This window comes from Halyomorpha halys, unplaced genomic scaffold (assembly GCF_000696795.3).
Source record: "Halyomorpha halys isolate HHAL.00 unplaced genomic scaffold, Hhal_1.1 Scaffold467.1, whole genome shotgun sequence".
NCBI classification, from domain to species: Eukaryota; Metazoa; Arthropoda; class Insecta; order Hemiptera; family Pentatomidae; genus Halyomorpha; species Halyomorpha halys.
The window spans coordinates 285,482-301,743 of NW_027114004.1; the positions used below are offsets into that span (position 1 = coordinate 285,482).

Genomic DNA, 16,262 nt, shown 5'->3' on the forward strand with positions numbered 1-16,262 from the left:
CATTCATCATATAAATAAACTATGTTTTTTCTACATTTCAATTTTTCTTGAAATAAATTAGCAACAAAGCTGATTTTTTTTAAAAATTAAAAATGTTTACATGACATGTAACCATTTTGGCAATTTTCTTCACGATCGCTATACTTCTCCTTACTTACTGTATGAGTATATATAATATAAATAAAGTATTTGCACACCTTCTCTTTTCTGTATATAATGAATTTAAGTAATAATAAAATAGTTTAAGGTTCCTTAGTAAAAAGGAACTTAAAATAAAACTTGTTAAAAACAGTATAAATTCAATTAAAAATATTGATCATAATAAAAATTTATTTTAGCACAATATAAACACAAGGAAAAAAGTATTTGCACAGTATGTATTTTTAATTACTCTTTGTTTGTATACTTGAGTATAATCCTGACTTTTCTATCAGTATTATAAAATATTTCAATCTATTAAGTTAGTTTTAATTTAACCGATCCTAATGCCAAAAACAAGTGCCGCTACTCGCGAGAAAGTTATATTTTTTCGAAATCAAAGGTAATCGAATCGCGAAATAGCGGATTTGTAAGGTATTACTTTTTTACCGTCAGATTTGTAATTAAGAGATTTGAAGAAAGAGGCACAACTGTAACTAACCGGGCCAAAGGACGTCCAAAGAAAGTAAATGAGAGGTTGAAAAGAAAAATCGAGGCGATAAAAAATACAGGAGTTAGTGTAGGTTTCTACGGCTACTATAAATTCTGAAGGAGTTTACAGCAGGGTCCCGAGAAAGAAATCTTATATCAGTGAAACCAATCGCAAGAAAGAGGCTCTTATTTGCTAGGGATTACATCAACAAGCCCATCAGTTTTAGGGAAAATGTATTATTCTCTGATGAGAGTAAATTTAATTTGTTTGGATCTGACGGCAGAAATACGATTTGGAGAAGGAAAAGTGGAGAATTCACGAAGCAAAACGTCTCAGTTTCTGTAAAACATGGAGATGGGAGTGTAATGGTATGGGGAAGCGTTGCTTATGATAGTGTAGGAAATCTCGTGCCTATTGAAGGGATTTTAAATGCAGAAGGTTTGATCATGTTGATGATCCGAAACATAGAGCAACACTAAAGAGCGTTTAATGTTTAACATTCGTCAACAACTTCATATCCCTCCACAGTCTCCTGACTTAAACATCATTGGAAATTTGTGGCATGTTTTAGATAAAAATCTTCGAAAACTCCAAATAACCGGAAGACACCACCTCAAGGATCTTTTATAGCAAGAATGTGAACAAATTAACACGGATTTAATTAAAAACCACTTCCACTCAATGCCGAGACGTTTACAAGTGGTAATAGATGCCAACGGACTTCAGACAAAATATTAAATTTTAAACAATAATAATAAAACGCAAGGTGTGCAAATATGGTACTTTTTTCTTTATTTTTTGTAAGTTTGATGTTTTGTTTTTTATGAAAAAAGTTTGTTATTTGAATTTTATTTGTAGTTAATAAGTTATAAATATACTTTTTATTTTTGAATTAATAGTGTATTTATTGCATAAATCCATAATTTAATAATAAAAAAAAAAAGTGGTGTACAAATACTTTCTTCGGTCACTGTGTGTGTGAGTAAAAGTAGAAAGTAGTTTCACTCTACAATAATTGAATATTTGCCTGCTACAAAATACTTTCCCACTCAAACTGCCAAAAATAAACTGTAAAACAATAAACAAAAATTAACTGGCTACTTTGACGCAGATTACAGTGCATTTTAAATTAAATGCCTTCAGTGACGGAAAATAAAATAGATAATGCGAATATACTATATATGAATATTAAAAAAATATATAAAATATAGTCGATACATATTTAAAACATAGAATAAAAATAAATATGTGTGAAGTGATTTCAGTAAAAATTTATTTTTACAGGTTAAACAAAAATAAGTAAAGAATGAACCACTAAAAAAATTTTTTTTAAGTGATAATAATCAATTCAAGATGAACAAAAGTAGCATTATAACTTATTTTAGAATTTTTTTCCAGCTTTTACCCAATTCAGACAACTGTGGGAACCGTTTGGACTTGGAACAGTTCCAAATCTTACCGGTTCCAGCTCGCCCCTATATCTTAAGGTCACTTGTAAACAGTTCAACATTATATGTATAAACCACATACGATAATATTATAATCCTATGTAGTGCATACATGCACTGTATATAGTGAACTTTAGGTTAGTCTGTAATGACCTGATGAAGTATTGTTGATGTGGACTGGTTTTTTATTTACTATTTTAGATACTCATGGCTTTTAGTAAAAGAGCCCAAGTGGAGAAAAAAGGCAGTTATCTCACCCCAATTTTTGATTACTTTGATGAAAACTATGTATAATTACTAGTCAAAATTGATGAGTCTGCCAAGTATAGATAGGGGGAATCAAAAATGGCGGCTGTTTCAAAGCGATAAAAAAAAAATTTTTCATTGGAGCTCTATATCTTAAAAAGTAGGAACAGCACAAGGAACCTAAGAGGACGTCATTTAAAGAAGACTAAATTTGCTAAGATGTGAGTCCTAATAGAGTTATTTACGTTGAATAGTTTTCGAGATAGCTTTTTAAAAAGCAACATTTCATAAAAATGTTGTATGGAACGTACTGAAAGATCAGTATTTAGTGAATTTATTTTGAAAAATCTATATCTCAAAAACCATTTAACGAACAGATGTCTATTAGCACTCAAATTAAAGCTATTTTAATGAGCTATAAAGTAGTTTATAATGTTTATCTTCATAGAAGTAATAGTTTTCATGAAATTTGCTAATATAAATTGATTTATAGTTGTTCGGACAAATTTTTATTTGTCAAATTTATATTCATATGTTAATATCATAAAAACTACTACCCCTACGAAGATAAGTGTTATAAACTACTTTATAGTAAGTTAAATTTCCTTTATTATGAGTGTTAGCAGACATATGCGCGTCTTATGGATCTGGAGATATATTTTTTCAAAAATCCAACATTTTATATGAACAACTAGAAATTAACGTTTTGTGAGTTTGTCAAATATCATAAAAACTACTAGTCCTACAAAGATAAACATTATGAACTATTTTACAGTAAATATAATTAGCTTTAATTTGAGCGCTGGCAGACATCTGTACGTGAAATGGTGTCTGAAATGAAGTTTTTCATAAATCAAACTTATTGTCCGAACAACAATAAATCAATTTATTTTAGCAAATGTCATAAAAACTACTATTCCTACGAAAGTAAAGGTCATAAACTTCTGTATATTCCATATACTAGCTTTAATTTGAGTGCTAATAGACATCTGTACGTCACATAGTTCCTGAGATATAGATTTATCAAAATAAATTAACTAACTACTAATCTTTCAGTAGATTTTAAAGAAATTTTGCTTTTTAAAAAGCTATATCTCGAGAACTATTGGACGTAAATAGCTCTTTTAAGGCTAATATCTCAGCAAATTTACTCTTCTTTAAATAATGTCCTCTTAGGTTTTCTAGTGTTGTTGGTAGGTTTTAAGATATAGAGCTCCGAATGAAAAAATAGTGTTTTTTAAGGTTTTGAAATAGCCGCCATTTTTTATTCCCCCTTGGCAGACTCATTAATTTTGACTATTAATTATGCATAGTTTTCATTAAAGTATTCAAAAATTGGGGTGAGATAACTGCCTTTTTTTCTTCCCAGCTCTTGAATTATTTGTTTTGGAATGTTTCAATAAAGTCTTTAAACTATATACTCTATCTAAACCTGAATGTGATATTTATTTTATTACGTTTTCCTGATGGATTGCTGACTCCTGAGCTTGCGGGTCCACTGGTTGGATCTCGGACAGAGCTGTAACTCGAGGATGGGTACCGCTGCAACCCTGCTGGCCGGGGCACTCTTGCACCTCACCCCACGATCCAGCCTGCAAATAACTCTTCGCTCCTTCTTCTTCTCAACTTTGTTTTTCGAATGGGGTTCAATCACCGCCATATTGACGTAGTAGTCGTAAAACGCCTTCACTACGTTTCTTCCTACTTTGAAATCTAATTACTGATCTAGGAAAGTATGATTCATTTTATTGCTTAACTGATAAATTTACCTTAAATAAAGCAGTAAAGTTGTAAATAAAAAAAAAAACATAATTTATTCAAATTATACACAAACATATAGCTTACGTATTTTTTAAACGTCACTTCATGTATTAGGGCCATTAAGGACGACTTTTCTTCTTAAATTTGCGGGATTAATTTTTTGATATTTTAGCGTTTTTGGTAATAGTGCTATCGATTTTAAGATTTTATTTCTTTCTTTGTGATACTGTAGACCAGTGGTTCCCAACCGGTGGTCCGCAGAACAGCATCGGGATGTGTCGAGGGAGGTTACGGCAACATATATTAATGCGATAGTTTATCGTTTCAACTGGTTTGTTAATTAACTTTACAGATGTTTTTATATCATCTGAAAGGTTTTAAAAAGCAAACGCACCATGGGAGTGACACAAAATTTACTTTTAAGCAACCTGATGTTCTCCAAATGGGATCCTCATCCCAATCAAGTCTGAAGTTGAAGTGGGCCGGACTTCTATGCGTTGGGAACCACTGCTAACACTAAAATAGGTGATAAAATAAAATAAAGTTTTAATAACTTAAAAATTAGCTATAGATTAAATGGACTAAAATGTATTAGACAAAGGCAAAATCTACAACCTTTTTAATGAACTATGTTGAGACTGTGATATTAAAAATAGAATGTCCTTCAGAATAACCTTAGACCTATATGGATATATTTTATTAAAACTAATAAACTAAACTAGAGTCGAATAAGAAATTTATATGTATAATTAAAAATGTATCATATAATGAAATAAAATATTAAATGATTAAAAAAAATCGACGATTCAAAAATAGAATAAATTTGTATTGCAATTTTAATAATTTTAGATTAAATAGTGATTTCTGGAATTTTCAAATATTTAAATTGTGGTGATGAGATTTTTTTTCAGTGTTTATTTTCTCTCTAAAATATAAGATTCGATTGAACTGACAATATTTAAATTCTGTATTAATTATTTATATACATAACTAAATGTTCACCGAATTGAGAACTTTAAAAAAAAGAGAGAGAGGAGTATGAGATGAAACGGATGAAGACAACTCAAAGACTTGTTTATCGATGGAGTTCAATTACAATTAAGAGTACAATCAAAATACAATAATAATTTTTTAAAAAACAGCACTCTACGCAAAAGAAAGGAAAATACAATTTCACAGTTCAAATATGAACATAAAATAAAGCAAACTTAACTATAGTACCCTTCGGAAGGGATGTGAGGGAACTCCATTGCGTAATAATAACACCGATGCAGGAAGCTTTAATTGTTACAGGTGAACCGCTCAACGCTTTTTAGATTAGTTGACGCATTCAAGGATAACAACATTATATTCTCTAATCATGACCACTTTTGATGAGCCTTCATACCTCTGCAGCTCTTTCCGCCTGTTAGTTCCCACTTTGCGGTACACCACTGTCCCGATTTTAAGGTAGTCCATCAAATCGCGAACACAGAGATTATATCGTGTTACTCTTTTACGTTTACTGCTTTGAATTATGTTTCTGAGTTTCTCCGTGTAGTGATTGTGATTTGTAAGAAAAAAAATTAAAATTAAGTTTATCCAAATATCATTTTAAAAAATATATTCTAATTCTAAAACAATGGTTGGTAAGAGGTGAAAACTTAGATTAAGACAAGCACATAGAATATTATTATAATTTTTTATGTGAATTGTTGGGCATATTAAACTACGTAAAATATATAGTATATATGATAAAGGATACAAGTTTCTTCAGTATAATATTTAAATGTCGATGATTTATTTTTGTAATAGCCATGAAATGATACTAGCAGTGTATAGCAGTTTACTGAACTTTTCAGAACATCACACAGCAACCTGAAAACAAGAATTAATTTTTAATTTGACGTAAAAGTAGAATATTAAAAATTAAATATCGTTGTGATTAGCAGGTTTGTTAAGATTATTGTATTGTTGGATATGATTGATTCAATGACGTGAAATATTTCGTATTTCTGATTGTGGCCCAGCATTGGACGCGAAATGCACGAAATTATAATATTAAAAATATAATAATTATTTTTATAATTGAAATAGGATTTTTTTTTTTACGATTTTTATAAGAAATTGTAAGTTAAATATATCATGAGTTTGCCTATTATAATTATTATAATGTAAATAAAGAACATTCAATTTGGTCATGAAGGACGAAACAAATTATATGATGTATAGTTATAATAGGTTCTTTTCTATGGAATGGGATACGATGTCAATTTTGTCAGCTATTGGAGCTTTATGAGAATTAATCCTTTATCAGTATCCTTTTAATCCATACTGCTGTTACCAAGTGACATTTAGAAGGATTAAAAGGAAGGTGAATGAAAAATATATTCCACAACCAAGAGGTGAAGGTGTAGTCGAGGAGCTTGTAAAAATTAAAGGAATGCTAGCCTGAACACGCTTAAGGTAACGTCAACACTAGCAAATAGAGAAATTAAATTACTGAAGAGGCCAAATCTGTATCACTGTATGACAATTAGAAAGGGAACCAACACTTAAGCTTGGGGTACACCTGAGCCGAGATTTCAAAAGTGATATAGGACCTTCGCCTTTTTTTTACGCCTTTTATATTTTTTGTGTTACGATCTCTACTATTTTGTGACTATATGTAACATGTCTTACATCGACCAACATACTCGCTATAAGTGTCTAAAGCTAAGATAAGTCATGCTATCACGGAGGGCGAGAGAGACGAGTTTCACAATTTCAGGCAGTTTTTAAATAATACACAAAAGTTCTATATCTGTTCTAGGGTTAAAAATACTTTGCTAAAAAAAAATTGATGGATTGAATCGAGCTAGAATTTATTTTAACACAAAGTTGAATGGAAAGTAAAAGTTGTGTTGTCCTCGTACTGCACTAGATTTTTATCACGCTTTTTAAAAAATAATAATAATGATAATTAAAATAATAATAATGATAATTAAAATAATAATAATGATAATTAAAATAATAATGGCCTAACGAAACCGAAGGTTCGATGCCGATATCGCCACTCTCTACATACATCCTTCCAGTGATGCCCAAACCTAATTCTACTAAATCAGTTTAAACGCAATCCTCCCATCTACCAGTCGGTTTAGTGCTTATTAACAATTTAGGGATTGTTACGAAGTTTTTACAACTCGACACTCCCATCTTATACGCTGCAATGCTATAACCTGAATTATATTTACAGGGTTTAGGTCCCTTAATTCAGTGTTGCTTACTCTTCTAAATTTTCCCATTAATTCATCCTTTTTCGGTCCGAATATTTTACATAATACTTTATTTTTGAAAACCTTAAGGTGCTGTTCATCTGTGTAAGAGGCCACGTCTCACATCTATAAAGAACAGTGGGAAGTTAATAGTTTTTATATTTTGTTTTAATTTTTTTTTAAAAATCGTAATAAAAATCTAGTGCAGTGCGAGCAATTGTAAAAGTCAGGAATATCTCCCAACAGAGATTTAGGTTATACAATCAGGACGTGGTACACATTTAGGAATACCCAGGAAGTATTAACGTTCCAGAACAGGGGTTGCCTTGTCAGCTACGCGTCGACACTGTAGGATTGTGGAATGTTAGGAACGGAACGCCTTACAAACTGTTGCCTGGGGAGAGAAGTGGTAGGGGTTTGAAGGGGAAATTCTTCAGAATTCCCCTTGTGCCCACCTCGTAATATAAAAGGCTACTGCCAAAGAAGTAAGGCAATTAATAAGCCATTTACAAAGTAAGTAAAAGCCTATTTCTTGCTATTGTAAGAGATGGGCTTTTAATTTCTTTTTTTGTTTCTTCTTCTGGATTTTTATCCTATAGGATAAAATATAAGAGATCTTATATATTAGATCTTATCCTTCATAGAAATAGAAAACACGCTTATCACATTTTTTCTGTATAATAAATAGAATGATATCGGATTAGATTCAGTTAGAAGTTTTATTTGACGTGTTATCTTTTTTAACAAGTTGAAAATTGAAGAATGGGTTATCTCAGTGCGTAACCAGACTGTTAACTTCCGGGTGGGAATTCAAGTCCCCTCTTAGTCGTAAATTCATTTTCCATTATATCAGCCGTGGGACACGCCCAGCATCTATGAAGTTAACACCTAACCTTTTATTGGGTTCGGGGTTTAACCTGGCAGTTGATTGTGAATGCTGACCACATCTCCTCTTTTCATAACTGTTGTTCAAGAATTGCAGTTATGAAGTTAAGAGGAGAAATATATCTCCCTTGGGAGGGGAAAAGTTAATTGGAAATATAATGATAACTTGATCTGGTATATTTCATGTTCCTCCTATTATTATCTTCAAACGGACTTCCCGTCAAACTTGCTAAATTACTTCATTTCGAAGTATAAAGGTAAGTATTATCCTAAAATTGATTCTTTAACTTAAAAACAAATACTGTTCTACTTATTAATATCTTCCTCAGAAGTGATATCCAAAAATGTGACTACGGATAAATAAGTATCAGAAATTCGGGATACTTAGCTTCAGTAAGCATATTTCCATTTTAAATTTAAGTAGTTTTATATCAATAAAAAAATGTATGCATAATTTAGATTTTATCTTTTAGTCTATTTCTTATTTCGAGGGAAAATTAATATTAAATTTGAAAAAAAAATCATTCTTTTTCATAAAATTTTCAAAGAAAAAACTTATTTTACAATAATATACAATAGTCGTTCTTTTATTCGATGATTACAGCCTCGAATTACACCACCTATTGATTCTCAAATGTTTATAGTGAATTTTAGTAAATGGAGCAAATATTTCTGAATTCCCCATAAACTTTTTGATAAAAAAATGAAAAAAAAAACAACACAAATTTATCAGAAAATTGTCAACAAGCGAATTTTTCTCTAACTGTACTACAAAATGCTGATCTATAACTGTTATAATTTTGACTCACATAAATAGCTGAAAAATGGGGGAAAAAAGTCCAAAATATACTGTTAAGTAACCTGTAGCGATACCAATACTACTCGTCTATTCTGTAACTACTTAATTACTATAGTTATAAATGGCTTATAATTATACATCACTCAATCTACCAGCTAAGACGAGAATTACGTTATCAGCAAAAGTTATATATTGATTTGTGCATTATTTCTTACAAATAATTTAATTGTACAATTGTAATGAGCATGTCTTATATTGTGATATTCATAAATGTATTATTTGAATCAATAAAGATTACAATAGAATCTTCTAATCCACTGAAAGATAACGTCTTATAGGTTGCATCTCTTGATGGCATTGAATTGCCATAAGGGTTGACTAAGTACGAAATTCACAACCCAAAGTGTGAATATTCTCTTCACGGATATCTCTAGCTATGGAGGTATTGAGTGAAAATATTTAAACACATTAGTGGATCAAATTTTTCTTTCTCTATTTTTGGAAATTTCAAATTTACACTTTTATTTCAACCTGCCTTCTCCGAATCTCTCCTCCTTCCTGTCCTTTCGCCTGAACCTACAGCGAATTCCTGTAGGACTTGCCATCCCCTTCACTACACAAACGCATACCTAGCGGTGTGAAGTTTCCATTCTACAAGGACCTACAGCGAATACCTATAGGACTTGCTACCCCTTTTAGGACCGTATATACGCATACCTTACGGAGTGCTTCCATTCTGCAAGGATTTACGGCGAATGCCCGTAAATTCATTCTGGAAATTCATCTGCCTGTATGTATGATACAATGTCAAGGCCTTCTTCAGTAAAATTATTTAGAACCGCACATCTTAAATTGGAGTCAGAACTAATCACATTGCTCGACAAATCCATTTTGGCGGTATCTTTTTTGTGTACTTAGTTTTTATTTTTCAGCAATTTATTATATATTTGTTTTTATCTTCAATTTATTAATTTTCTGTTTGTTATGTTATTCTGGTTAATGTAAACATTAAATTTATTTACTTATAAACCGTTCATATTAATATCCAATGGTGCTTCTACTTGCAATATTTCATAACAATTAAAGTGTTTTCCCAATGCATATTTTTTTGTAAAATGGATACAGAATCGGAGCTTTTGTAATACGGTTCCGTGTATACTACGTATAAAGGAATCAATATAACGTGGTATAGCATACAACAGGTGCCTCAATAACAAGTTATTATTTATAAATCCCTGCCATCGAATACCTAATTAATGATTTATACATCGAAGATAACTGGAAGTAACAATAAACCGAAATGCACATGATCAAAAATTTAATACCATTCTATATAGAGTATCAGTATACATATAGATTTCTTATTTCTGAAAAAAAAAAGTTTCTTTTATTCTAATAGGAAAGGTATTTTTAATTATTCATTGTACATGTACATAACTACTTATTTTACTTCAGTTTTACCTATATTATTAAATAAATAATACAACCCGTGCTTAAGGGAAACATTTCAACTTTTTTCCTTTTTAAGAATATTTTCCACGAAGTAGTAAACCTGTTTATAACAAACTAATACATTCACTACACCAATTGGTGCAAGTATTGAAAATTTTCCATACAAAATTTATATCATAGATTTTCTCTGGAATAATTCTGACTGGCATTAAAACTGGAAGCAGAATTAATTGTGTGATGAAATATAAAACTTTTTAGAATGAAAGCCATTTTCTAAAACTGAGATTTTATTTTCTGTAAATAATTTATAAAATAATGAGTTAATTTTGAAAAATCTTATGTGTGCTATTCTTGATTATTCGGTAATAATTTAGTATTCGACTCCATCAGTCCCTTGTTGGAATTGACTTTCTCAACTCCTACCCTTCTCTCATTTCATCCGACTTTCATCTTGTTTATCCAACCAGTCCCAAATCACGTCTTTTCCAGAAAAGGTTTTAGTCTCTCTTCCTCTCATCCTCTGGGCTCTGAGAAACAGGCTCATGTCCTTTATGCATATACAAGCTTTATTCCTGATTCCTCAAAACACGATTCCTTTCATCTTCTAATGAATACAAAATAACCTTATTATTCTAGGACTTAGTCACTTTAGAACAATTTGTAATTAAAAATATTATGGGAGGAGAGGCGAAAACGTATGCTTGCAGCCTCTACCCGGTCGTTAAAACTGAGTCGCTGAATTCAGCTTTGATATGCCCACCAGGTGGTTTGCGCAAGACGATTTTATTAGGAAAACTTCCTTTCAATAATTCAATGAAATTTAAATGAATGTGAAGAAAATAAACTATCTACATATATCCTAGATTAAACAAATATAAAAAAGAAATAACACAAATGATACTTATATTGAACAGACAATGTGACTTATCTGCCATAATAATGGGATATATAAAAAAAATTACCGTTTTCCAACCAAATATTTGTATTATTATTTCTTTAATATAAAATACAATTAATACTCAGAGAATAATCCATTTTTATCCACCATCATTAGCTATCTGCTAGCCAATTGCTCGATCCCACGCCGATACCATTCTTTGGGATGGCTGTCAAAGAACTCTTGGACCGCAATATCAATTTTTTTCATTTGAAGGAAATGGTCCATAGATCGAAACAAGTAGTAATCCGATGTGTCGAGATCTGAACTATGAAATTCTTTAAACTTTTTCTTTGGTTCGACTGGAAGTGTGAGGACAAGCATTACCTTGTTGGAATAAACCTCTTTTTCGGTTGATCAAAGCAGGATAACGCTTTGACAACTTAGTGTACAATCTTTCCAGATGTTCGCAGTAGAGTTCAGAATTCATTGACAATCTATCAGGAACGAATTCGTGATGAATAACACCTTCAAAATTCCTAAAAATGTAAAGCATGAATTTTTTTTCAAACTGTCATCTTGCAGCAACCGGGTAGAAGTCATAGTAGACTGGACTTGGTTGTACGGGATTAGACAGAGGATTTGAGATGCAGGTTTTGTAGAATATTGTAGGGGCACTGAGTTCCAAGCACTTGGAATAGGGAGGACTCAAGGAAATATTGACATCGACAGAATGGTAGAGAACTCCCATGGTAGAGAACCCCACTTCAACTAGGGGTATTTCTGATGCCGAAAACAAACCTTAATGAGCAATTTATTGGGCGTTTAAGTTTAGCTTTGAGTTCACTGTACAACTGGTCTACCGTAAACAAGCCAAATACAGTCAAAGTTGTAGAATACAAAGGAGGAAACTAAGAGTTTATAGGCATAATACATATACCAGGAATTCCCCAAAATTCCATGTTCTGACCTTCATCAAATCCGGTGAAATCCATCTGCCATAAGACATCTAAAGCCTCTAGGTTCCTATCTCACTTCCTTCACCTGCGGCATTGAGAAGGATTTGAGGTAAGTTACATGATGTTTTTTGATGGACCAAAATATATATTATGCTTGACTTAATTTTCATTACCTTTCTTAAGAGTGTTCCTTGCAAACTTAAATTTGCTTATTCTTACGCAAAAGATTATTATATTTATCCTTTACTTATCTATTTATAAATCATCCCCAACTCCAAACCGGTATCTTAGCTTCCTTGTAGACAGAAGATTAATGTGATATCCATATAGTAGCTATAAAAGACTAGAAATTAACCCGGCGATTTGGACAATTACGTAGAAAGAAATAAAAAATCTCAGCTTTCAGTAGACAACAAACTATTGTTTTTCAAGAAATTAATAAAACCTATATCGACTTATGGACTAGAACTGGAGGATCAGCAAAACATTGTGACGTCGAACGCGTTCAGTCCAGAGTGCTTAGAACAATAGCCGGATTGATTGAGATCTTAATTAGATCTCATTCGTCTCAGTGCTTATAAAATTCAAATTCATCAAATTTCATGAGAAACTCATAAATCATCCGAAGCCAATAGCGCTATACGCTATACGCTATACATCTAGCTTCACATATCCCTAAAATGCTCCCCGCAAAGTAAAACGGCAGTGATCCTGATACCTGTAAATATTGGAGTTCTGGCGACGAAGAGATTCTCCACTAAAGTCCAAAGTGTCTACAGTTACAGTTCCCTTGCTCAGCCTCAGACGCGGTTGAGAGGGAAGGGAACTTCCTGCTTTTTCTTTTACAAATGGTGAACAATTCGGATAGTACAAGAGCCGGGAAGAAAAAAAGGCAGTTATCTCACCCCAATTTTGAATTACTTCAATAAAAACTATGTATAATTACTAGTCAAAATTGATGAATCTGCCAAGTATAGGTAGGGGGATTAAAAAATGGTGGCCGTTTCAAAACCTTAAAAAAACATTGATTTTTCATTCGGAGCTCTATATCTTAAAAACTACCTACAACACTAGAAAATCTAATAAGAACATTATTTAAAGAAGAGTAAATTTTCTGAAATATTAGCACTAAAAGAGCTTATTTACGTCCAATAGATTTCAAGATATAGCTTTTTAAAAAGCAAAATTTCTTAAAAATGTACTGAAAGATTAGTAGTTAGTTAATTTATTTTGAGAAATCAATATCTTAGGAAATAAGTGACGTACAAATGTCTATTAGCACTCAAATTAAAGCTAGTTTAATGGAATAAAATGTAGTTTAAGACCTTTACCTTCGTAGGAATAGTAGTTATCATGATATTTGTTAAAATAAATTGATTTATAGTTGTTCCGACAATAAGTTTGATTTATGAAAAACTTCATTTCAGAAACCATTTGACGTCCAGATGTCTGCCAGCGCTCAAATTAAAGCTAATTATATTTACTGTAAAATATTTCATAATGTTTATCTTTGTAGGAGTAGTAGGTTTTATGATATTTGACAAAATAAAGTCACAAAATGTTAATTTCTAGTTGTTCGTATAAAATGTTGGATTTTTGAAAAAATATATCTCTAGATCCATAAGACGCTGTCCACGTATGTCTGCCAACACTCAAAATAAAGGAAATTTAACTTACTATGAAGTATTTTATGACACTTATCTTCGTAGGGGTAGTAGTTTGTATGATATTTACATATGAATATAAATTTGGCAAATGAAAATTTGTCGGAACAACTATAAATCAATTTATTTTAGCAAATTTCATGTAAACTATTACTTCTGCGAAGATAAACATCATAAACTACTTTATAACTCATTAAACTAGCTTTAATTTGAGTGCTAATAAACATCTGTACGTCAAATGGTTTTTGAGATATAAATTTTTCAAAATAAATTCACTAACTACTGATCTTTAAGTATGTCCCATACAACATTTTTATGAAGTGTTGCTTTTTAAAAAAGCTATATCTCGAAAACTATTCAACGGAAATAACTCTATTAGGGCTCATATTTTAGCAAATTTACTCTTCTTTAAATGACGTTCTCTTAGGTTGTCTTCTGTTGTTCTTACTTTTTAAGATATAGAGCTACGAATGAAAAATTAGTTTTTTTATCGCTTTGAAACAGCCGTTATTTTTTATTCCCCCTACGTATACTTGGCAGACTCATCAATTTTTACTATTAATTATACATAGTTTTCATTAAATTAATCAAAAATTGGGGTGAGATAACTGCCTTTTTTCTCCCCTTGGACTCATGTACTAGGAGTTCCTTGGACTTAATGTAACAATACATTGTATAATTTAATTGATATATCTCTGTAAATTTCGTGTAGGTGCTTTCTTATCTCTATTAATATTGTCTGAAAATAATGATAGAATTTAATTTTACATAATAAAGAAAAATAATCATTTCCACCAATATATATGAATTTTTTGAGCACGGTTTTCTCATAAATTACGTCTGAGGCTTCGGAGGTTTTTTATGGTGCTTTAAAAGCCTTAAATAAAGGTTTTATCTCTACTCACTTTAAATTTTAAACTTCAACTTAAGCTTCTTGTTTCTTTTCTTATTTTCTTTGACTACGTGATTTTCTCTTGAACCTTAAATAAGATTTTTTTTTTTATGTTTCATCTTTGTGTACTCCTACGAGAAATTACACAGATCTATAATTATCATTCTCTTCAACGATAAATTTGCTTAGTTCGTATTTATTCCAAACTTTATGAAAATATGAACCTCCTGACATTGAACACACACCCTTACACCGAAACTTTCAACTCCCGAACCTAACATATTGATTTTTCTACTCCCTCATAAGCCTCCTTCGGCAAATCCTTTCTGGTTCGTTTCTCCTCCTATTGGAATGCCTCAAAGTTTTTTCGTGAAGCCTCTTCGCTAGTTTTCTTCAAACGTTAATTATTCGTTCTCCTCCTAAAATTGTATCTAATCAATTGTAAAATACTTACATATGTATCGTCTATTTAATTATTAAAGTGCAAATTAAATATTAAGATAAATGATAAGCACGTAATTATGTATGTGTTGTTCGTCGTTGTTCTTAAGGGACTTTTGAACCATGATAAAAATAGGTTTTTAGGTTCGGAAACAGCCTTGTTCTGCACCATACACACTCGTGAATACTATATATGATAATTTGTACCTAAAAATTAAAATATATGTTCTAAATACGTTATGGACGAATTTAGACTTCTACCAAAGGGCGTGATTTTATACTTCATATCTGTAGACCGGGAAAGTTGAAGAAAAATGATGATCGATCCCAAATGGCTGCAAGCCAACTTTCCCTCTTCCCTCACCGCAATGTAGAATCAAGACACTTCAGAAATTCTTGGATATAGTCCAAAATATTACAAATAAACCGAGAAAATGTCAGAAATACTTTTAATATTTAATATAGATTAATACAAATAATAATGATAATAATTTTAACAACAATTGTATTTTACTGGTGACTTTTCAGGTTCTTAATTAATACGAAAACATAATAAGGAATATTTCAGTACCTGGAATATAATATTAGCTCATCCTTATTAAAATTAATGTCTATGTAACATCTCTTAATTAATCTGGAATCTCACAAAGCTGAACTAATTAAAAGCAGCAGTTCGGATTAGCGGAAAATTCGGGGAAAAGGGGAAAAGAGGGTCGCTTCGTATGTAACATATAAATTAAAAACAACAATTATAAATGTATACACATAAATATATTTTTACGGTAGTTAATTATTGTTGAGAAATTTATTTTTTAATTATAAAAATATTTTTGTTTGCTTAGAACTGTAAATCATCTTTTTCAACGGCTCTGACCGTATCTACTTCAGCAATACAATCTGAATATTCAAACTGGTACAAAAATAAAAAATTAAAGTGTATATTTTCGCAAATCTAACTTTTCCAAAGATAT

General features: G+C 31.1%; 1 protein-coding gene across 1 annotated transcript in view; it reads right to left on the minus strand.

Moving 5' to 3' along the window:
- The window catches only part of LOC106683113 (cytosolic carboxypeptidase 6), an 80,277-nt gene that overhangs the window by 1,708 nt on the left and 62,307 nt on the right, over positions 1-16,262 (minus strand). Inside the window, exons 8-9 of the mRNA XM_067051258.1 lie at positions 5,831-5,943; positions 3,783-4,038 (exon numbers count right to left, since the gene is read on the minus strand). Of these exons, the coding sequence (XP_066907359.1) occupies positions 3,783-4,038; positions 5,831-5,943 (369 nt within the window). The remainder of the gene's footprint in view (positions 1-3,782; positions 4,039-5,830; positions 5,944-16,262) is intronic.